At 34.5% G+C, this 25,096-nt stretch overlaps 2 protein-coding genes across 3 annotated transcripts in view; both read left to right on the forward strand.

Annotated features, from left to right (window-relative positions):
* LOC144553728 (copper transport protein ATX1-like) overlaps positions 1-25,096 on the forward strand; it is a 47,610-nt gene that overhangs the window by 18,257 nt on the left and 4,257 nt on the right. The gene's annotated exons all lie outside the window — the stretch shown is intronic.
* Positions 9,561-14,292, forward strand: LOC144553682 (plant/protein, putative (DUF3411)). 2 transcript variants are annotated; one of them, XM_078301895.1, is made up of 8 exons: positions 9,561-10,027; positions 10,359-10,517; positions 10,871-10,966; positions 11,439-11,554; positions 11,809-11,907; positions 12,485-12,790; positions 13,245-13,409; positions 13,656-14,292. In XM_078301895.1, exons 1-8 carry the CDS (start codon positions 9,644-9,646, stop codon positions 13,927-13,929), a joined length of 1,599 nt encoding a protein of 532 aa, XP_078158021.1. In that variant the 5' UTR covers positions 9,561-9,643; the 3' UTR covers positions 13,930-14,292. The 2 variants fall into 2 exon arrangements, with proteins under 2 accessions (XP_078158021.1, XP_078158029.1); XM_078301903.1 differs by having other exon boundaries at positions 10,874-10,966.

Genomic DNA, 25,096 nt, shown 5'->3' on the forward strand with positions numbered 1-25,096 from the left:
GAATGAACAGTAAAAACAGTAAAAATTTCTGGACCACCGGATCGGCGATTTTCAAAGTGGCTTAATTGTTAGTTTGTAATAATCTAGAAGTCGATAATACGATAATTTATCATAAAGCTTTGTTCATGAATTGGATGATTAATATCATTTTGTTGCCTTGAGTATTATTGAATTTATGGATCATTTCGAGTTCATGACTGAAATTGTGAAACTCCATAATATAGATGATATATACTCTTAATCTTAAAAGGTCACTAACCAAGGTAATTAGCAGGAACACTAATTACCGCTATAAGGTTAGTATGTGGATTAAAAGATGGTTAAGTTTTACAAACCACCTGACACGAGATGTCATTTTAATCACATAGATACATGTTCTAGAAACATGGTATTTGACAGACCCCGAATGAAACATTAAATAGAATTGTGTTCGTGTCATTTATGTTTTCATTCAGTGTCACGTTCTACAGTATGAGGTATTTATCGTTCCCACTAAGAAATATATATGTGTGAGTGTTATCTAACGCTGTCCGTAAAAAGCAGTCATAACGGTAGCATTTCGATATATATAGCTTAGCTGAGGAAGTGATAGTTTACCAAGAATACTATTTGTCCCTCGTATCTCTATACGAGCTATAGCATCACTGGGCCCCTTGATAGAGTTAGATTATCTGCTAGCGGTATAATTACAAGAGTAATTATATTTGATAATCTGCTCAAGATCAAGAAAAGATTCAGTTAGCAAGGATGACACACATCTACCTTGAAACTGATCTGATAGCTATGAGACAGAAGAACAGACACAAGTAAATTGTTTACTGGATCGTGATATTGTACAGTACAGCATCATCTGTGTAATTGGATGGTCATGATGTGTTGCCAGACGCCACCCATGATTATAGAAGTTAAAACGGTTTTAACTCTATTTACCAACATAACACAGATCCTATTGGGTCACACCATATAGGAGTTAATCGGAGAATCTTATTTCGATTGATTATAAATTGGTTATGATCAATGATAAGATGGTTATAATTAATTATACATGTTATAATTAAATTATAAATGTTATGTAAAAATAACAAGCAAAAACATTGGTTAATTTATAAACGTGTATGACACGTTGTATAAAAGTTAACCGGTTAATTTATAAATGTGCATGACACATTGTATAAATTACCGAAACAACAACCGCAAGAAAAATATATATAATTATTCAGAATAATTATACGAATATTATTTGTGTTCGGGCCGAGGGCATTCGGATCTTTTCAGATTCGTCCTTATCCGCATGACATGTCATCGATCATATCCAGATGACACGTCATCGACACCGAAACAAATAACCGAAAGAAAAATATATATATAATTGTTCAGAATAATTATACGAATATTATTTGTGTTCGGGCCGAGGGCATTCGGGTCTTTTCAGATTCGACCTTATCCGCATGACACGTCATTGATCCTATCCAGATGACATGTCATCAATCCTATCCACAAGGGCAAAATGGTCATTTCACACCTATGCCACCTTGCATGTGTAGAAGCATGGAGAAGAATGTGGAAGGGTGTGGAAGGGGTATTTTGGTCATTTCACATATAAAAGGATGAGATGTCAATGGCATATCTTGTAAATAGGCCGAACTTGGAGGGCATTTTGGTCTTTTGCAACCGAATCTAAACACTATAAATAGGGGTGGAGGGGTAGAGAGAAAAAGATATACATATGCACATTCACATGTATCTTTTCGTGCAGAAACGAATCGATATTTTCTCTCTTTTCCGGTTTCTCTCCCAAATAGTGTTTCGGTTGAGAAAAGAAAGTTATACGTACTTGACGTATAATCTTGCGGGTTGTTGTGGAGTATATTTACGGGATCGATGAATAGTGTTTTACCGAATTTAGCGGTATGTCAGTTTTGCATATTGATGAAACTGAGCAACCGAAAATTCGTGTTTACGGGTTTTCGTCTTTTCCCTGTGAATAGTGTTTTTGCAGAATTCCGCGGTTTACGGTATTTCTGGCAGAAGAAACAAATCGCTCTCTGGTTAGTCCTGGTGGATAACCGATAGAGGTATCACACGTGTGATACTCCGAGTCGATTCCTTCCCTGGTGAGGCTCTACTCGCTCGGTCTGCATTCCAACTGTGATTTGGAAACAAGGTATAAATATGTTATATTAATCTATTTAATTGGTAAGTAGATTAAAGTTTTAGAAATCAATCATGGAGTAGATCTGTAAAAGGATTAAATTGGGTTTTGATGCCAAAGGAATACTGAAGGTGGACCGCCTTGGAAAGTTTCCTGACATACCCCGTTTAATCCTGAGCTTAAGTTGGCCGTAGAAATTTTTGTTCTACGGTCATTCCGCACCTTAAGCCTAAATGGGTTTTGGTTACAGCACCGAGGAAACCCCAACATTAATAAATAGTAAAAAAATTCCAAAAAAAAATGTAAAATTTGGTCTCCGAGCACATTTCAATATGGAGATCATGTTGAGCGGTTCAGATCGACGTCTTGAACTTTAAAATCGCAAAATATGAGTGTGAAGTAAAATAGCCACTTTACTTCGCAACTCACCGTAGCCCATCTCGTGTAAATAAAATATTATTTACTTAGTATTTTTAATTAAAAGTCATGCATTTATTTATTTATTTATTTTCTCAAATATTTCAAGTAATGAGCTGATATCCATAGACCATAAATCATGAGCATGGTAAACCATGGTTATTTAAAGGTCATGAATTGTGTAACTAATATATTATTTATTTATATTGTTAATTAAAAACATGATTTTTTTTATTTTTTTTCTCAAATAATACTATATATCGAATTATTTCGAGTAAATGAAATATCACTATGATAATGATGCGGCGCCGCTCGCGTGTTTAGGAGGTCACCCCATTTGCAACCCGCGCAGTAAACAATTGCACTGTGAGCAACGGAAATGGCACGAACCTCATTGTTCGTACTTTCACTGACAGTGGGACCACGAGCTAATGGGGCTTAATTCAGTAGCAGTTCACTTTGATGCTTATGCTCCGGGATTATCCGGCGATACATTGTTTTAGCATTGAATTCGTGCACCGTAAGCACAGAGAGAAATTTCTCCCTTTGTTGTTGTTCGAAATATATGCATGTGCTGAAGTCAGGAGGTTCGTTCGACAAAATTGTAGTTTGAATCAGATTTTTTTATTATGATTTACGACATATGACTAATGTCTGCTTATCATTCAAAATTTTATTTTTATTTTTTCGAGATATAGCTACTATGAATAAATTATAAATGTTTTTTTTTTAAGAAAAATGAGCATAATTTAGACCCATCAAAATTATTTTCAAAGAAAAAACTATGATCTATTAGAATAATTTTTAAAATGCACAAATCTTTGTACTCATACTTTATTTTGCTACACATATATGTTAGATCAAGCAGATTTTCTTTTCATCTCAAAATTGAAACTTTAAAAAAGATGTAATGTGCAAATGACAAAAAAAAAACTTTGTTCCTTCATCACGAGTCATCTTTTTAGATGGTCTAGACTTAGTAATTTTTTTTTTATGTTATAAAACATCAAAAGCTATCATTTCGTAAATTTTATTATGTTTATATCGAATTAGAAGTCTAAATGTTAAGGAAGATTTTATGCACAAATTTAAACAGCAATGAGACAAGCTAATAATATAAAATATCATCTTTGACATGTTGTAAGGCCATAAAAAGAACACTTGAAACTTTTTAAAGCAATTTATCTAGCATATTTAGACATATTTAATATATTTAATTCAATCACATCTTTGCTGCAAAATTCTAGCAGTTGTCATCATGTAATTGACTAAAATACTGTTGTAAAACTCTGAATTGAAGCAAAAATATGCATGCAGCAAGATTCTTGCTATCATGTTTTCACTTCTCGTTGATAATAAATATGGTCCCAACATTTTAAAATGATCAAATAAATTAAATAAAAACTTCTAAGCATATAGAATTTATTTATGGCCAGCAATCACTATAACTCAGGTGTTTTACGTATTTTGTCTAATGTTGTTTAGTGTGTTCAAAACAAATTTGAATAGAAGGCAAACCAACATGCACCGAGTTTGAGCTTCAAAGAATCAAGAGGCTTCAACTCCACCTTATAAATGAATTCATATCCTCTGAGATATCTCAAACTTTGCGTGATTTTATGGAAAATCCCAACCGTTTAAGGACGTTGTGCACGAATCTCAAAGCACACAAAATACGGACCCCCTACATCACCCCCGAATAGGCACCGGACATGTAGGTCACGCAAAAGTTGAGATATCTCAGAGGATACGCACTCCTTATAAATACCACCGCCTCTTCACTTCTTAATTATGATTGGTTAGAGCATTTAAACCATAAAAAAGAGAACAAAAACATTGACTATTCCGCCGACAAAGAAAAAACAGGAAAAAATATCAACATTCCATAAACACTCAAATAGAACCTTAGTATAATAAGCTTTGAAAAAAAAATAAGAGAAGCCAAATATGTTTTTTTTTTTTTTTTTGCATTAATCAAATCCTCAAACTTCTAAAACGAGTCAACCAAATAGTTGAAAAACAAATTCATTAATTTGCATTCTCTTTTAGTTTTTCTTTTATGTTTGTTGATCTCATTTTGTTATATTTTTTAGAGTTAAGAGTCATAGTCAGTGGTGATCAATTTTTTCAAGTGAGTGTGGTGACTAACATCATACACATTCGTAACCAGAACATAAACTAATTATTTATGAGCAAAAATAAATAGAGTTGATTGTATTTCTCGCTGCATAATGGGTAGTGACTTCAAATAAAATTAAATCATAGTTAAAAACTTTAGTTGAAGTTGTAGCACGAAAGCTACAATTATATAATAATATTTTTTTTTTAAAAGAGGCTAGATGCCCATTCCATTAAAAGGAACAGTTAATTACAGGCCAGGCAGAGTTTTGTGCAACTCATCAGGTAATCCTGACTGTTGCTGTCATCAAAAAAACAAAAATAAAGGGATAGCAATCCTAACTGGCAGCAGATAAGCCAGCATACAGAGTTAGCTAAAAACCAGAAATATTCTAAGTTGGATATAACTAAGCCACAACACAATGGGCTGATGTTGCTACAAAAAACAGAAAGTAAATGAGGAGCACAAAATGTCAAATAGCATTGTTAGGACCACAGGGAGGCTCCTGATACATCACCAGCGCCCTCCCAGGGGGATAGCATCTTCAATAATAGGCATCCAATCTTCAGCGGCCATCTGAGTCTTCTTCTTTTTCACCCCTCCTCCCTATCCAATACAACACAGTATTTTTGATTAGTAAGATAAAAGATCTAGTAGTTTTACAGGAACTATCATTAAAACAACAGTCATTCCTATGTTTCCATAAGATCCAACAAACAGCACTTAAAACTAATAGGAAACTAGCTTGGTCAGATTTGGATAATGTGAATGAGAATTGAAATATATCTTGCCAATCCCTCCAGGCATGCATATACTGGTGACTTTTACCAAGCCAGAACCATACTTGTTGAGCTACCTGACATTGAAAAAATAAGTGATCCCTGTTTTCATGTTCTAGACAAAATTGACACTGTTGGTTCCCTACCCACCCTTTTTTAACTAGTGTGTCTTTAGTTAGAATTTTTTGGTGCATAACTAGCCACATGAAAATCTTGATTTTGTGTGGTACTGGGACAGTCCGCCAGATGAGAGGGTGGGGAGGTATTATTCCCCTGTTGTTAAGAAAAAGATAAGTGGATTTAGTAGTAAACTCCCCTGTATGATCCCATCTCCAAGTAAGTTTGTCAAAGTCCGAAGAAAAGGATACAGTGCTAATAATTTCAAGCATTTCAGACCAATCTGTTTGTGTAACCCCTTGAAGAGTTCTCCTAAACTGAATTATGCTACCTTGTGATAGTATAACCTCAGGTACCAGGATTTTCTGATTAGAGCAGAGTTGGTAGAGTTGAGGAAACTTGGAAGTGAGAGAACAATTTTGGTACCAGATATCCTCCCAGAATAGTACATCAGATTGACATCTGGGACATAACTCACACTGGTTTGGCCTAATGAACTGACCTTGGTAAGAGCTGTCGAAAAAGAGGATTTAAAAGCTACAGGTCATGTACAATATTTCAAGAGGATAAGAGAATTATATAATAATTTATACAAAATGAACACATCTTTAATGAGAAATAGAAAATAAAAAATACATGAATACTCATTCAATCAATGTATATATATATATATATATAAAAAGCATTTTTTTTTTATTAATGTATAATTATATGAATAAAAAAAGCATTTCAAACGATCGATATTAAGAGTTCACATGATTATAAAGTCTGAAATCCAACAACTTTTATAAAATATAGATATCTTTGAATTTTGAATAGCTTGATTTTGTCAGTCAAAACAAAATTAATTTGACTATAATTAATTCAGATCAGATCATTTGATTTGCACACTCTAACGATGATTTATTAAAGATATGATCTGGACTTGGGCACAACGGGACTTTGACTCCAAATGTAAATACGATCCTGAGGGAAAGTGTCTTTTATCATATAATTTAACAAATAAATTAAAATTATGAAATAAAATAACAATCTTTCTGTTGTATGTGATGCAAGTTGTTTTTCTAGCTAGTAAGTTTTTACCTACAAAATTGTATTAAATCACATAAAAGAAGAAGATAAGATAAAAGAAAAATACAACCACGTGATGTGGCTAGGATTAATGATATAAATATTAAAATTTTATCTTAACAAACAAGCTTAGTCCTTCATTAAATTTTAATCTTTGTTGTTCATCATTTTTCGTTCCTAGTTATGCAGTTCAACTAAATAAATGAATGATAACATTTCAAGTACGTTTACTTGTATCAAGGATTTCCAAAAGAACAGCTCAGAGTATTATCCAATTAAACAATTGCAATAACAGATGTATTTTTTTTTTTTTGTAATTTTCAGCATAAATCTGCACACACTTCTCAGACAGATGTTTTCAAATTGAAATCTCGATCAAAATTTTATTGAATTTTTCTATTGAAATTTGATTTAATTAGTCCTACGGTAGGAGAGATTGTGTCATCATTTCGGTGGCACCTTAAATCCCCCACCCCCATATATATTTATTCTCAAATGCGGTAGCCTTCTGCCAAGCATTTAAATTAAAAAAATGCTCAAATGTTAGGAAGCGTCTAATTGTCCACAGCCTTTTGTCCATCATTTGTCTACAGCTTTGACTTACGCAAATACTGTAAAATTACTTCTACATGCTGTATAATTATACAATATATCACATAAAATATATCAGTTAATCACAAAACATCCAGCAACTATTTGAAGTGGTCTTATGATAATTAGAAAAAGATTGCAACTTGCACAACATGACAAAATAAATGTACTTTCAAACTGTACTTTCGAAAATTACAGTTATAAAAAGTTATTGGCAGTTAGAGTTAGTTATCAGCGGTTATTAGCGGTTATTGGCAGTTAGAGTTAATTATTAGCGTCCGCATTGGGTTGAATCTTGTATACTGTAAAATTGAATCTTCTACACATTAAAATTTACAATTGAATCTTGTATAGTGTAAAATTGAATCAGCAGAACTGTAAAATTGAATCTTGTATACAGTAGAATTTTCAATTGAATCTTGTATACTGTAAAAATTAAATCTTGTATACAGTATAATTTTTAATTATATCTTGTATACTGTAAAATTTTCAAATAATACTGTAAATTTTCAATTGAATCTTGTATACTGTAAAATTTTTACGTAATACTGTAAATTTTCAATTGAATCTTGTATACTGTAAAATTTCTAAAACTAAATCATAAAATAATACCATCTATACTGTAAGATAAAATGTAACAAATGCTACATTTCAGTTTAAACTACAACCTACAAAGAATCATGTATACTGTAAAATTGAAAAATATGAACCATAAAATAATACCATGTATACTCTAAAATTGCTAAATCTATACATACATCCATCATCACACAAAAAATCTGTTCACTACAAAACAACATATGTTCAACACAAGATAAAAATATTCGCAACATTCAGAATAGCATAATAGCAACAAAAAAACTATGGACAAATAACTTTTACATTAAAAACCTCTTGTGTTCATTGTTCGGATGAGTAAGAAGCCTCTCTATCATCTCTTTCCTCCAGATTTTCACAAGATGAATACTGTAAAATTACAAGATGAATACTGAAAAATAATAAGATAAATACTGTAAAATTAACAAATCATCTCTTTCTTCCAGATTTTCACAAGATGAATACTGAAAAATGATAAGATAAATACTGTAAAATTAACAAGGCAATATTGTAAAATTAACAGATCAATACTCCATATCGCCTCTCTATCATCTATTTCCTCCAGATTTTCACAAGATGAATACTGTAAAATTAACGGGGCAATACAGTAAAATTAATAGATCAACACTCCATATCGCCTCTCTATCATCTATTTCCTCCAGATTTCATTTGAAAATGCTAGATCTGTTACTGCATACAACAAATTCAGCAGAAATAACTTACTAGATTTGAATTTTGTCGTGCTCTTCAACAAAAACAACTTCTATTCGATCGCGCTCCACGACATCCGAGTCGACCGATTGTCGAATCTGTCTTCTGGATCAAGTTCGTCGATGCTGTCGCGAGATGCAAGTGGCCGAACTGGAAACAACGAGCTAGGAGAAAAGAAAGGAACGATTTCAAAGATGTGGCCTTCGGGAAAAAAAATTGGATCCGGAAAATAATCTATCTATGACATCCAAAAATCAAGATATTTTTTCTATTACTTTTATTATTTAATAATAATTATATAAATAAAAAATCTCCACCTGACGTCTGGCGATAATATCACCCACAAAATAATAGATCCGGACCATATCTGATCGGAGAGCAAGGAGAAAAGAAAGAGAGAGAGAGAGGAGGAAACTGTGGTAGCGCGAGTTTGATCGGAGAGCTAAAGGTAGATGAGAGACTCGATCTGATCTCATCAATTCAAAAATTGAAAATAAACGATCGGGGAAGGAGAGGTTTAAATAGGCACGAGAGTCCGTTAGAAGGTGGTCTAACGGTGGGGAACGAAGATAGTTATAGTCAGTTAAATTGAGAGTGGATAATGTTTGTGAACAGATGGTGGACAAAACATGATGGACAAGAACATTTTCTCCAAATGTTAATCTAATTAAAATGTCCAATTTTTCGTTTTGCATCTCGTGAAAAATGGTAGAATTTGTCGGCGCATTTGATCCGTGCAAAAAATCGGTTACGAAGATCCGTACAAAAAAATGAGTCCGCACTCTTAACACAATCTTTGACAATCCGGACCGTCCGATCACAATCCGGCCCAAGCCTGCAATGCACGGAGCTCATTTGAGTTCGTGTTGGTATATAACGAACGGACCGGATTCAATTCAAAATTCTGTTAGTTGATATGAATTCGCAAAAAATCGGCTCAGAACGAGACACCGACTCAGCGACTCTCGAGTAAAACAGCCGGTCGAACCGAACCACAATCTAACCTGTGAAGAAACCGAATATAGAGGGACAAGCAAAGCAGATAGAACCCTTTTCTGATAGCAGGGTGCTAGGGTCTTGCTGAGAAAAATGGCTTCCAAAGCCATCTTATCCCTCCAACTCTCTCGCTCGCCACCGTGTTCTCGCACACACCCTAACCCTAGCTCATCTCTCCCACCGTCTAGACGCCTTCTGGCGCCTTTGTTCGTGAAATCTCGTCGGCGGCTGAAGCTCCGCCCTCTGACTGCCTCCGCCGCCTCGTCTCAGGCGGCTCCCGTGGACCGGTCGCACTTGGATTCCCTTGAGCGCTGTCTCTCCATTTCACAAGACTCCGGCATGCCCACCTGCTCGGCCGAACGCTCGCTGTCGGCTCCTCCTCCAATGGGTAAAAAGGGTCGTGGTACCGCGTTGAGTATCACACTGGAAAAGTCTAAGACTGACACTCAGGCAAAGAAAAAAAGGAAGCCTCCTGAGGTATATAAATTTATTCGTTGTTATCTATTTTCTTAAATTGAACTCTTATTCTCGGCTGTTGTTTTTATTTAAATTTTATGGACCATATATGGAACTGCACTCATGTTATCTAGCCACGGTTTAATATTTGCTTCAGATTAGGGTAGACAAGCACAGGTAGAGAGGACAAATTGATGGGTTAAGGTATAGAAAGGAGAATTAAAGAGATTCGGTAGGCAAAAAGGGATCACTTCATAACCAAATCATATGTAGTGTTGTGATGATTCAATCCAATTCAGCATGCAACTCTCACATTTTCTTTTTGTACCCTGCTTGATGTTTAATTATTTAGGTTGCAACTGGAGGTGGCGGTGGAGACATCGGAAAAAAAATTGGCCTTGGTGGTGGTGATGGTGGCGACGACGACGATGATGACTACTATGGTGACTTTGATGATGAAGATGAGGGGGCTGAAGGTGGTTTATTCAGGAGGCGTATTTTCCTTAAAGAGGTTTCAAAATCTAATCATGTTGATTTATTTTTCATCATTTTCATCATGGGTAATCAATTTAGTACGAACAGATTATTATTGCTTTAATGATGCACCAGTCAGGTTCAAATGGTATAGTTTTAGATTGATCTCAGTTCAGACATGTCATTTTGTGTTCTTCACTTAGTCATCGTGAGATTGAAGTGTTCTTTGTATTGATCAAAACTCACTTTGGCCTTGAAATATAGTTCTGGTCTGGGGGAAAATAATAGAAACACCATAATATTTTTGCCAAGTACCGTGATCTATAAATGCAATCCTTGGTATAGGGAAGTAGGGTTCTATTTTCTCACTTATCATTATTTTTATTTTAGCAGATCTTCGACAAGGAATTTTTAGAAGCTGTCCTTCAGGAGTGGGGTAAAACATTTTTGAATTTACCTGCAGGCCTGCGTCAAGCTTATGAAATGGTATGAGATATTTAATTAATTTCCAAGACCAAAGTATAAAGTGATCACCCAAGTACCAAATAGATTGGAATCTCAGTCATGTTTAGATCACAATGGTATGCAGCTGTGGCTGTAGGTAGTAGTTGTCTTCAGTCACAGTTGTAATAAGTGATGCTTTGTGCATTTTTTTTGCTGAATTGTAGCCTTCCCTTCATCTTTTTGCCTCTTCCCAGCCATTCCAACATATACCTTCATCAACTGTTGTTGTACAGCTAATGGCTGGTGCTTGTCAAATCTAAGACTAATTTGTGCCATTTAGTACTGTACTGTTAGTGCCAGGTATTAGCAAAAATCTTATCCCAGCATGTAACATACACTACTGTAATCTTCGCTAATAGCGGAGGGCTTTTACTTTACCAGGCTCCTTTTTTCATTTGAAAATTTAAGTTTTTTCATTGTTGTTCTAAACAGCTGTGCATGAAATTTACTGTAGGGATTGGTGAGTACTACTCAATTGGTGAAATTCTTGACTCTAAATTCAAGGCCTACTACTACAAGATTTATTTCTCGTGCACTACCTGAATCCATATCACGGGCTTTTGTTGGAAGGTAGTATTTTTTTTCCCCTTTATTCTAGTCTTGACATGCATTACCTGTGTACTGGAGTTATCCAAACTCAAAATGTGCAACTGTTCTTATAATGTAATCTGTGGTGTTAGGGAGCTTTGTAATATCATCGAAATATCGCCACCCTAAATGTTCTCCTAGACATCATTGAATAACTTGTTTTCCATTCAATGATATGAAGTTGAACTTTTTATAGCATTTGATAGTAAGGTTCATTACAATCTTTTTGTTTGCAGGATTCTCGCAGACCCAGCTTTCCTATATAAGTTACTCCTGGAATCAGCAGCTACCATAGCCACTTCTACTTTATGGGAGTTCAAGAATCGTAAGGAAAGGTTTGTTTTCTATCTCTAGAGGGGCTGTTCAGTTGCTAATGTTTTCTTTAGCATTGAAGTGTTGTTATGTGTATACTCAATGCCGCTATGACTCACTTATAGACCAGGAACTAGGCTAAATTTAGGCAGGGATTGCTTTATTAGATTTTGTTTCTGTACAGACTGGAAATATTCTTGCAGTTGGTGTATGATTATACCAGTTGCAATTTAAAGTAATACTACAGTCAAAGTTTGTACATGCTTAATTTTTTGTTCTTGTTCTTGTTTGTTTCTTTTGGTTTATTTCTCATTTCTTAATTGGAAATGCATTTCATTTATGCTTTTACCTAAAGAATGCCATTAAAGGCTATTATGGTGAACTGTCGTGCCAAAATTAGATTATTGTATGGTCTGGGTACAGCTACATACTGGTAACAGGCAGTGTGGTCATACTTTATTGTTATAAGGTAAGCCAAAATATCTGAGATGTTTTAGTCTGTGTAGACAATCTACTTGAAATGATCCAGCTCTTGACAGAGAAAAGAATTTTGTTTGGTATCTGAGCTCTTTTTACATATTTAATTCTTGTGTTGTTCAGGATAAAAGAAGAATGGGATTTGGCATTGACAAACATTTTGACTGCCACAGCTTGCAATGCATTTGTTGTCTGGTCACTTGCACCATGCCGCTCTTATGGGAGCACATTTAGATCCGACTTGGAAAACACAATCCAGAAGCTACCAAACAATATCTTCGAAAAGAATTACCATATGCGAGAGTTTGACTTGCAAAAGCGAATCCAATCTTTTCTATATAAGACAGCTCAGCTTGGCGTCGTAGGGACAATGTTTGGTTTTGTGCAGGGAGCTGTGTCAAATCTTCTCTCCGGTAAAAAGGAAGAAAGGTTAGTTTGCCCAGTTCTGTTTCTTTTTTTCTTTTTCGTGCATGTTTTGATACTTATGCAGCATTCTATATTGCATTATTGCTATATGGTGAACACGATACGTCAAGTAATGTAGTCTATATGACTTGTGGGGTCGTGTACTAATAATAAGCACAAGTTACCTGAACCTATATGGCAGTATGACACTATAGCTCACCCTTTGGATATGATATAGAAACAGATATTATTTTGCTGTGGTGATTAAAATGTGGAGGAACTCCTAAGATGAACTCGTGTGGATCATATCGTGGGTGCAGCCTAACATTATACTTGGGTGCAAAAGGTTGCACTGCATATTCTCTAAGCACAAAGCTTTCTACATTTGTTTGATCATTGTTATTATTTTTTGTATCATTTTGTTATATTTCTTGTACAGAAAATTCTCTATGATTGTTGTTGTGATTACTCGCTGTAGGTTGTCTATGACTCTTCCTTCTACTACCACCTATGCTCTCAGCTATGGAGCTTTCTTAGGACTATATGCAAACATCCGTTATCAGGCAGTCTTTGGGCTTGATCGTGTTATGTTCGATTATTTTGATGTTCTTGGTGTATACCTCTTTTTCAGCACTGCTCTCAGGTCAGTAATAAAACTTTTTTTTTCAGGCTCCAAGTACAATGCTACAATTTTCAGGTCACTTTGTTGCACTTGGGAACATTCTTACTGACCATACATATTCGAAACAGTTGGGTTCTAATTCTGATAATGCAAATTCTCTAGGTTTCAAAATTAAACCTACTAACATCCCTGGCCCTTGTACATTCAAGTTAATGTTATAATTGTTTTGTCAGCTGAATTCTGAAAAATTAATTTCATGATGCACAGGACCATGAACACTTGTGTTGGAGAGACATCAAAGCTAGCTTTGCTTGGTGTCCAAGCAGATCCATTGGTTCAGTCTGATACTTTCATGAGATCATATAACAAGCAGGCAGATGGGGTTGACGGGTCAGATTCGAGATGGTTTATTTCCAAAAATGCTATCATTTCTGGCCTTGGTTTACTGGGTTTCAGAAGCAATGAAGAGGTTGAAGCATCACCCCCCAAGCCCCGCCGAAAAAGAGTAATTCGAAAGAAAATTAGCACAAGTTCGGCTTGACTTCTCTTCTTTTGTCTGATTCGAAACAATTTTGTTTTCTTTGAGGGGATTTTCTTTTCTTTTTCTCGGCTGCTTGTTTCTGTTGTTAGTCATGGCAAATATGTAAGTTGTGGAAAATGCTCTTAAGTCTGAAGGGATAGGTGTTAGTAGGCGTAATTTCTGGTTTAATTTTTTCTACTATGCTTGCTTTACCTTTTGGTTAGGGTTACAATCGCTGTGTTGCAACTTAATGTTCCGTGTATGCAGAACAGTTGCCAGGGTACCTATATTATTTGCGATGCACTGCTGCCATCATGGGGGCAAATAATTTATGTACGAAACATTGTATGACATTTTATTATTATAGAGATTTTGTGAAATAAAGCATTCTACATCATCTTGAGTTTCAATCTTGTGCGAAACAGAGCGAGTTGATAAGTAGGTACTTATTTTTATTGGCATTGTTCAAATGACGCCATCTTCATACCATGCCGTATTTCAGTAGGTTGAAAGAAAAGATTTAACCTTTTATATACTTGCATCGGATTTTTTATGTTTTTGAGGACGGTTCAAATGGCTCATGTAAGTTCTTTCTTATCGTGCTTCACAATTTTTTAAATATGAAGTTTTTAATAAATATAAAATTTAATCTCCAAACACAAACACATATTCCATTTTAGAGAGAATTTTCAGCGCACCCATACAAACTTTTGAAATAGTCTATATTTCCATTAAAAAATCATAATTTCAATATCCCATTACAATTTAACATTCTTATTTCTATCCCCTTTTAGTTATTAAGCTTTTTATTTGATTATTTTAAATTCTAATCTGACCAATATGCCCTTGAACTATAAATGGAGGTGTCCATTTTAATTGTTTCTTCCTCCCTCCCTGTCTCTCTCAGCCCCATTCTCCCTCCCTCGTCCTTCTTTGTTTCTCAGCAAAATTAATATTTTAAAATCGGATGGTGGAACTTCCAAATAATAATGAGGAACTCTCATAGGAATCTTTGGTCTTGATTTCAAATTCAACTATTTAATTTTAGAACAAACATCTTATTCATTGATATTATTTCTCTAACCGTAAGCACAACACTTTAATTTTTTGTATCTAGAGTTCCAAGATCCTCTTTAGCAAAGTTCATATCCTTCCACGAGCAAACACTGAATTGCTTGCGGTTAATCCATATTTACATTTGTGCAGTGACCGATCTTGATTGCATCTCCTTAGATCCTTGATCTAGGTGAACAGCATTTGGATCTTCGATATGTTTGAATCTTAAAATTAAAAGTAGTTGTGAACAACATGTAGTTCTTGTATCAAATCGAATCACAAAAAGATCAAACAGTTGTGCACTAGTGTTGCTAAGTTGCAGAGGATCCATTCTCTGGCAAGCCATAATGACATTCAACTATGTTAGTTTTTTCTTTCTCATATCGTTTTGTTTTTATAGTTGACCGCTGTTTATTTCTTTCTATAACATTCTTTTTCGAACTTGAAATAATTAACCAACTAACATTTTTAGTTTATGTGCGAACTCCAGCAAAATCTTGATTTTGCGGGGAGAGAGACCCATGTGAGGGAGAATGGAGCTGAGAGAGAAACCAGGGAGGAAGAAACAATTAAAATGGTCACCTCCATTTACAGTTCAAGGGCATATTGGTCACTTCAGATTTCAAAACAATTAAATAAAAAGTTTAATAATTAAAAGGGGATAAAAGTAAGAATCTTAAATTTTTCATGGGGATATTAGAAATTCTGATATTTGTATGGAGGTATTGGTATTTTAATAATTTGTATGGGTACATTGGAAATTTTTCCTAAATTTTAATATGGATATGTTGAGCAATTTGAATTGGATGCTAGAACTTTAAAATTAAAAATAAAGAATGTGAAACAAGATAGAGCATGAAAGACATGAGCCATTTGAAATTTTTTTTTTAATATATATATAATTGTGATGTATTGAAGTTAAGGGCAATACTATTGGAGATGTTTAAACTTTTAATTTTTGATAAAATAAGTTTTGAACTTCTAATGTGGACAACTATTCAGTCTATTCTATTGAACTATTTAATGGTTGATTGTTAAAATTATATATAAGAAAGAATGACTATTAAATTAAAAGTTCGAAAGTTAATATGTTGCAAATGAAAACGTTTAGAGCTTTCGTATAAGAGAGAATTGCACCACCTCCGTACAGTATTCGTAATAGCAAAGACCCCGAAAAGAGAGATTTTTTTATCGAAGTTCTATGAAAAAAAGGTTCTTCGGGGAAAACGGGAGAGAAATTTTAATCAGCTAAAGCGCATCGCCGTCACAACTTTGATACACAGATGATTTAAGAACATAAGACTACGCGCGCGCATTAGTTTCTAGACTTTGATACACAACTTTGTTTTGTCTGTCTGTCTGTTTGTTTGATTAAGCAAGGCATTAGTTTCTAGGCTTTTGTGTTTTTTTCTTGTTTGTGTGTTGCTCTGTAACATATTTATTGCGGAGGATTTGTAAGATGTAATCTCATTATTAATGAATGCAAACTCTTGGCAGCTTCTGCTAAGTTTCTCAAAAAAAAGACGCGAGCTCGGGTGTGTCCCCTAAGAATACATATCACCAAGTTCAGATTTGGACCGTCAGATTTGTTTTGGTATAAATATTAAAGCAGCTACGTGAATTTCATCTTGAGTTGGATTGCCGACATTTTTATTTTTACCCAATTAAAAAAATAATTTAATAATAATAACCATGATCCAAGAACATTATTAAAACTACCCAACCCGTGAAATTTTTCCACGGTTCCAACCTCTTTTTTTTTTTAACAAAACAAAATTTTTTATTTTTTGAATTGAAATATTAGAAATGTTGAATATATTTCTTTAAAAATAGATGAAATACAATATAATTTAATTTATTAGAAAGACTGTAACAAATAACTCGGATTAATATTTTTCAGGCCGAATTTTTCACGGCTGTAAGAAAAATTAATATATTTCTTTATGTGTTATTGGAAAAAAATAAAAATACTTAGATTCTGAGTTATTGATCCCGCTTTAAAAGTCACTTCTAGGTAATCCAGAAAATATTGTGATCTTTCTAATACATTTAATTTATAAAAAGTTATATCTATTTTGAGAATTATTTTTGAAAAACAATTATTAAATAAATTAAAGTTTTTATTTTTTATCAAAAATAGATACAACTTTTTATAAATTAAATGTATTAGAAATATCACAATATTTTCTGGATTACCTAGAAGTGACTTTTGAAGCGGGATCAATAACTCAGAATCTAAGTATTTTTATTTTTTTTCCAATAACACATAAAGAAATATATTAATTTTTCTTACAGCCGTGAAAAATCCGGCCTGAAAAATATTGATCCGAGTTATTTGTTACAGTCTTTCTAATAAATTAAATTATATTGTATTTCATCTATTTTTAAAGAAATATATTCAACATTTCTAATATTTCAATTCAAAAAATAAAAAATAAATAAATAATTCTGTTTTGTTAAAAAAACAGAGAGGTTGGAACCGTGGAAAAATTTCACGGGTTGGGTAGTTTTAATAATGTTCTTGGATCATGGTTATTATTATTAAATTATTTTTTTAATTGGGTAAAAATAAAAATGTCGGGTTGGATTGGTCCGAATTCTGATTGAACGGTCTGGATCTATATTTAAATTTTGTGTTACTTCATATGATCCAAATCTATGGTATCTCAGACACAATAGTTCAAATTATACACGTTTCAAATTAAGGAATATTTACTTGATTGTAATAAAAATATCTTAGCAATTTAATAAATCATACAGTACAACTGCGAGTTTAATGCACACAAATTCTCATCTCCGTAAGAGAAACGTAAGTTCAATTTTCAAAGATAATATTTAAAAAATACTTTTTTTGAAGATTAGCCGCTTTAAATACCTAAATTTAAAAAATACTTAAATGTACCGAACTCTTTAATAAAAATAAAAATAAAGTTAGACGATTTATATAGCTATAGAGCAAATAGGCTCAGCGCTTAACCAAAACAATAACTTCTTTGCAAGTCGGATCTGACGAGTGAGCCGTTGATCTACATCGAGATTCCACTAGCAAATCTCACTCCTATGACACGAATTCCATTTCCAATTCTTATTTCTTTGTTTTTTTACGCGTTCCGATCAGAGGGAATAGTCCCAATTTTGTCATTCATAGCAATAAAAAATATATAATTAAATCGGTAGCGTTAGATTGAAAAGATGTTGAAAATAATACGGACGATACTATTCATATCATCGAGTTTTTTTATTTTTTTTGGTTATGGACGTTATGATTCATACAGTTAAAGTTTTTCATTTTTTTGTGGACAGTAGGAATGTACCGTATTAATAATTAAAAACTATATTATATTTTGTTCGCATATAGACTTGCTAATTAAATAAGAAAAATATTATTACATTAATAATATTATACTTTGTTCTCATATAAGTGACTCGCTGATTAAATTCTCAAACTATATTATTTTACAAGTGACTTTATTTTAGATTTTAAAATAATATTTAAATTACTCAGTGAATGACAAAAAATAAACGAAATCTTATTATTTTATAGGTTCAGTACATTTATTGTATGAATTATACTTATAATGTTAAATTTAAAGTTTATTTTTATGATTGTCGAAAATATTAAGATAACTTAACCTCCCCTTCGTTTAGGTTAAATTAAGCTTAAAATAAGTCAAAATAACAATAAATAAAAATTGATAGTATACCAAAATATGATGTCTATATTGTTCATGATTGTAATGAAAAATTATTTCTTAAAATATTTTTGACAGATAATTCCACTTCTAATTTAAAAAAAAAAATCTAATTTAAAATAATTATTTCAGAACTACTTTAATTTCTAGTTTTCTTCTGACTTAGCTACGCCGTTTGGATCAGGGCTGATGTCAATTACAGGAGAGCCACCAGGCCCAGTGGAGGAGACGTCGGCTATTGGGCCGGGCCATTGACCTAAATAGAATTCGGATCTATGAAGTAATCCAACTTTTGAGTTTTGATCCTGACCGTTCGAACTGCTCTAACTTGAATATTAAAAGGAGCCTTGCGTTTCAAAACGGACGGATTGGCCCGAATTTATGATCGGACGGCTTGGATCAAAACTCAAAAATTGAGTTACTTTAGGATACTGACTGCCGAAGAGGTTTGGGCCGAAATTTTTATTAATAGGAAATATATTAAATAAATATCGAGATTAAATAATGTTTTTGGTTTTTTTCGAGATATAGGGAAAACGTTTTGATTCATCACGGTCATAATTAGAGCTTAATCAATCATTCTATCTAGATTAACCATTTCTAACTGAACCAGAAAAAAATCGGAAAAAAAACCTTGTCCGTGATAGACAGGAACGGCCAGACCCTGTCCGTGATAAATAGAAACGGCCAGGCGAAAAAAAGAGAGCTAGTCGTGATAGATAATAACGGCCAGAGCCAAAAAAAAAAAAAGGTCTAGCCGTTATAAATAGTAACGGCCAGAGGCTTAACTTGCACGGTCAAGGATCATTCCATTCTCCTTGAAGATATATATTTTATGAATTAAATTAAAGATGGTCTAGAAAAAAATATCGGTCTATTTTTGTTTTCTTTGTCGGATCTAGGGTTGGCAACAAATCAAACCGAATCGAACTTACTCTAGTTTGAGTTTAATTTGAATAAGGTTCGAACTGAACTGGATTTGATTTGTTTCGAATCAAATTAATTGCAAACTACACATTTTTCGAATTGAAGTCGAATCAAATTACGAACTAATTTTTTTTTAGCAGCCCTAGTTATACTGGTAGTTTATACATTAATTTTCTTCTTGCGGGACAAAATTCACACGGCTTCATTTTACCGGTATGAAATGAGTGTTTTTAAGTTGAAAAATTATTCATGAAAAAATCCATCACAACAAATAATCATAAAAAAAGGATTAAGTACAATAACTGGAATATGCAGTAAAACAAGTAGTTGTATCTCGAGTGCTCACTCTAGCAAACCCTCGATCGGACCATCTAATGAAGTGAGAATCTGAAAGGTAGAGAAGGCGGAGGAGAGACAGCCGTCTAGGTCGGAGAGACGGCCAGTCGCTGTCACACCCCGCGGCCACGGGTCGTAACGGTCCCCCGCCGTAAGCATACAACGCTGTGTACGCTTACAAGGCAATTAACAATTCAAACAAACAACAAGTAATATAAAACAAGTTTCTAATATATAATCAGAGTACACAGTCTGGACATCAAGTAGTACAACAAAAGTATCACATCCGGATACCAACCATGAGGCCTACCCTAAATCTACACAACAAAACATATCTAGGGTCATGAAGTGGTAAGCTACTAAGGCCTACTACTCTCGTGCCTCTCCGGAATCAGTCGCACCAGTACCTGTAAAGTAACCCGAAGGGTGGGGGTGAGAATAAATCCTCAGTGCGAAATTTGCCACATTTTAGATTATTGGACTTGCAATCAAACTCCATATTAAAAAATGAAACCCAAACCATAACAATTCAAACAGATATATATTCATAAATAATAGAATGCCAATGCTTGACAACAATTAATCCAATTTGAATCACAGTTTACGGAATTTCCAAGATGAATTTCAAACACAACATGTATTTGGCTTAACTCGACTCATTATGGCTTGTACCAACTACAGATGTTCTTTCGAGCTGGACCCTTTATCAAACCCACATCTGTAGGGTTACTGACACCTACAGATGGCCCACCGAGCTGGACCCTTTATCTGACACCCATCTGCAATCGCTTGGCTTAACAGTTATTAAGGTCTGGTTCAAGTCACATAAAGAAAATCCTCTTTAGAATCGTTTCCAATATTCGTAATATTCAATTGACCGTCCAAATGCATTAACACGTAGGAGAATGCCACCGAGCCACAGACGTTACACACTAGTCACCCACGATTCCAATTCACGCATCATAACATAATTACCCTCCCTCGTCCCAACCGGTACTGGGAAACATTGAGGGCCGTTCACCTAAGGCCATTTAGGATCCTGGGAATCAAAGCCAGCATACAGCCCGACTTTGCAAATTCATTGGATCCAAGTGCTTAACTTCGTAAATTCATTCACATACATATCAAATCGTGGTGACTTTCAATCAAATTAGATCATAATAGATCGACACAACCTACAACCATACCAGAATGCAAAATCACTTAAGTCACATCAATTCGAGTTTAATTTGATTGGGCTATGCAAATGCTTTACACAATTCAATGATGCAATCAATGATATTCAACATGACAAACGATAAACAGTTTAATTCCTGAAAATAAAGTATCAAACAAGTCCAAGAATCCCGCACCTGGTTACGACGAGCGTACCGCTTAGTTAAGGATCGGGCGTCTCGAATTGCCTCGCAACGTCTTGCTCGACCGAGCCTACACCTATATTACACGTATACTAGGTTTAACCGTGGTTCATGATCGAGGTATTCACTCGAGTTGTATTAGGGTTCATATATTCTTTAACCAATTCCTCACTCCTTACTTAAAACCTTTACATTTCACACACTTTACTTCGGGGTCCTTTAAACCCTACACAATTCCAATTAAGTAACAATTCATTCACCGTTTCACTACTTTGGTCCTCGGGACGATTCGATTTACCGATTGGTTAAACCCTAATTTGGTCAAAACCTCAAATTAACCGTTAAACGTTCTAGAAATCCAAGATCAAGAGGTAACCCTACCGATTGCAAGTCTAATCGGTTGGATTAAACTTATCAATTCACGATTATGCCCAATTTAGGTTTTGGTATGAAAACCCTAAAAATCAAAATCCACAAATCGAAAGGAAATCGGGAAAAAGATTGACAAATAAACAAGCAAGGAGTGTAGAGGAACTAATCCTCGAACAATTCGAACACAAATCTCGAGTTTAAAATGAAAATCTGAGAAATCGAGAAAATTCAAGGTTTCGAAAGAGAGAAGGAGAGAAAGGAATACCGAATCGGAGAGTTAGGAGAGATTCACGGCAGCTTACTCGGTTCCAACTTCGATTTCTCGCAACAATCGGGGCTTGAGCGGGAAAGGAAGCTCTCACGCTCGTTTTCTTCTCTCTTGGGCGAAAATCACATAAAAATGGGGAAAGTGGGCTGTGGAGAGAGAGAGAAGGTTCGATTTGAGTTTTAGGGTTAAAAATACCCTGAGTGCGGACACACTCAATTCAGTGCGGGTCGGCCACCCGCACTCAGCACTTGGAGCATTTTTCAGCATTTGAAAACACACATAAATATACACGAGTGCGGACGCACTCATTTTCAGTGCGGGTCGATCACCCGCACTCAATACTTGGCAGAATTTCGGCAGCTTGAAAACACAGAAAAGAATACTCCAGTGCGGACGCACTCAGTACTTAGTCAAATTTTCATGAAAACAACACTGAACAAGGGAAATGTCTGAGCGTAATGCGGACACACTCAATTTCAGTGCGGGTCGGTCACCCGCACTCAGTACTTAGACGGATTTTGGAAAGAAATTCAATCAACACAGAAGAATACTCCAGTGCGGACGCACTCAAATCCAGTGCGGACACACTGAGAAGAAATTCAAAAAACAACTAAGGAAAACAGAATCCAGTGCGGGTCAGTCACCCTCACTCACCACCAGTGCGGACGCACTGGACCTATAAAGGTTCAGAAATTCGAAATTCCGACGTGGTTTCGATTCATACTTAATTTACTTATTTAGGGGAACCTTAATTAAGGTTTAAACTTCCATTTTGTTAGCACGATTTTCGATTCTTGCCTTTAAATCATTAAAAATTAATTGTAAAAGTTTCGTAACGTAACAGTCGCCGAGAGCGTCGGCTAGGTTTTAAAGCGAGAGGTAGAGCGAGTTAGGGAGAGGCAGAGAGAAAACTAGGTTATTGAGATTTGAAAGCGAGGGAGAGTCGGCTAGATTAAATTATGACTCTCTTGTTGTTCTAGCAATAATCTTTTTCGTCTATTTGACTAATTTGCAAAACATACAATTATTGAATTTTACGATTTAATCTATTTTAGAATTATGTAGGTTCAAGCCGAATTGGAATTGCAATGTAGAATGCTTGAACTGAAGAAATCATGAAGATATTTATCAAGAATTTAATTTGTAATATTTTAAAGTTGGTAAAGTGTTTTTGATGTTGTTTCAACAGGATAAAAACGTTGGTAACGTTTGTAAAACGTTGGTAACGTTTGTAAAACGTTATAACGATTATACCTTAAGAAAATGCTGTGAAACAACTCGATCAAAGTCAAAGAAATAAAAAATGTTGCTGTAACGTTTTAAAAAGTTATAACATTTGTAGAAAAAGTTGTAACGTTTTAATTAATTTCCAAACTTCAGAAATTCCTGATTTTGATCAAGTTTTCACAGTGCAAAACGTTACATAACGTTTTACAAACGTTGTAACGTTTTACTAAGCTGTCAGAAAATTGAAACCCTAAATTGCACTTTGAATTCAAATGTTGTAACGTTTTAGCTCATTTAGCTCATTTTTGAGCTATTTCTATAAATAGGGCTTTGGGCTTTCTTCCCAAATTAACCCTAGCCGTCCCTAATTGCAAAAGAGGCGTTTTTCTAGTAGCTTTAGTTCGACCATTGTTGATTGAGCTTAAAACTTCAATATCTCTCAAACAACCTCAAACCCACTTCACCAATCTTGATTTAGATTAGGTTAGAGTGATTTATTGAGTGTTTCTTTTGTTTATCTAGACTTTGAGACTTTGTTCTTATCTCGAGTAGCTCGTGTGACTTTCCTTGGTTGTGAGGGCTCGCCGACGCTTATCTCAAGTAGCTTGTGCGACTTCCCTTGGTTGTAAGGGCTCGCCGGCGCTCATCTTTTCTTGGCCGTGTGACTTTCCTTGGTTGTAAGGGCTCGCCGGTTCACAAGTTGTAAACCTTTCTTATTGGGTAATAGAAAGGCGCACCTAGAAAGAGGTTGCGACGCCCCGGAGACGTAGACCTTTGTTTTGCCGAACTTCGTTAACATCCCGCGTGTCAAATTTCTCTAAATTCATCTATTTACTTTTAATCACATTTAATTTCAGTTTTTGAGCTAATTAGCGGTGCACTTAGTATAACATCTCTATCTTGGATTTTAATTTTATCAAGTAAATGAACGACCGATGTTATTATGAGATTCGAACCATAAAAGTTCGCGATGGATTCGCGATCGAACGAGACCTAGTTTGAATTTGGTTTGAATTAATTTTGAACCGAACTTGGTGGAGTTCATTTCAATTCGAACTAATACGAATCAAATTAAACTCGAATCAAATTAAACTCGAATCAAATTAAACTCGAATCAAACTCAAATCGAATCACGAACTACTAATTTTTCTACCAACCCTAGTCCGATCAAAGCACTTATTTGATTTTTGGGGTCCAGCATGGACATCCTTTTTTTCTTTTATTGATATATATCATTGGACTTTGAATTACAATACAATGAAATGAGTATAGACCATCTTTAATTTAATTCATAAAATATATATTTTCAAGGAGAATGGAATCTTTGACCGTGAGTGAAGCCTCTGGCCGTTACTATTTATAATGGCCAGATCTTTTTTTTTTTTTTGAGCTCTGGCTGTTACTGTTTATCACGGTAATTTTTTTTTTTTGCACCTGGTCATTCCTATATATCACGGACAGATTCTGACCGTTCCTGTTTTTCACGGACAATTTTTTTTTTTTTTTTCTGGTTCAGTTAGAAAATGGTTAATCTAGTTCCTATATATCACGGACAGATTCTGACCGTTTCTGTCTATTACGGACAAGTTTTTTTTTTCTGGTTCAGTTAGAAAATGGTTAATCTAGTTAGAATGATTGATTAAGTGTTAATTCTGGCCGTGATAAGTCATAACGGCCAGAGGCCGTAATGAATCAAAATGTTTTCCTTATATCTCGAAAAAAAACTAAAAACATTCTCTAATTTCGATATTTATTTAATGAGGAGGGTTCAAATGCACCAAAATTATATACTCCAAATCTATTCCAAAATCCCGACTGTCCAATTTACACTAATATTCGTGCTACTAGAAGCGCTGGATTTTATCTTAACGGAGCGGTTCCGTTAAATTTTAAATCAGTCATTAGCCGTCAGCGAAGGGAGCTTATGTTTCCTCTCTTCGTCGTAATCATTC

Source organism: Carex rostrata, chromosome 1, assembly GCF_964058835.1.
Source record: "Carex rostrata chromosome 1, lpCarRost1.2, whole genome shotgun sequence".
Taxonomy (NCBI): Eukaryota; Viridiplantae; Streptophyta; class Magnoliopsida; order Poales; family Cyperaceae; genus Carex; species Carex rostrata.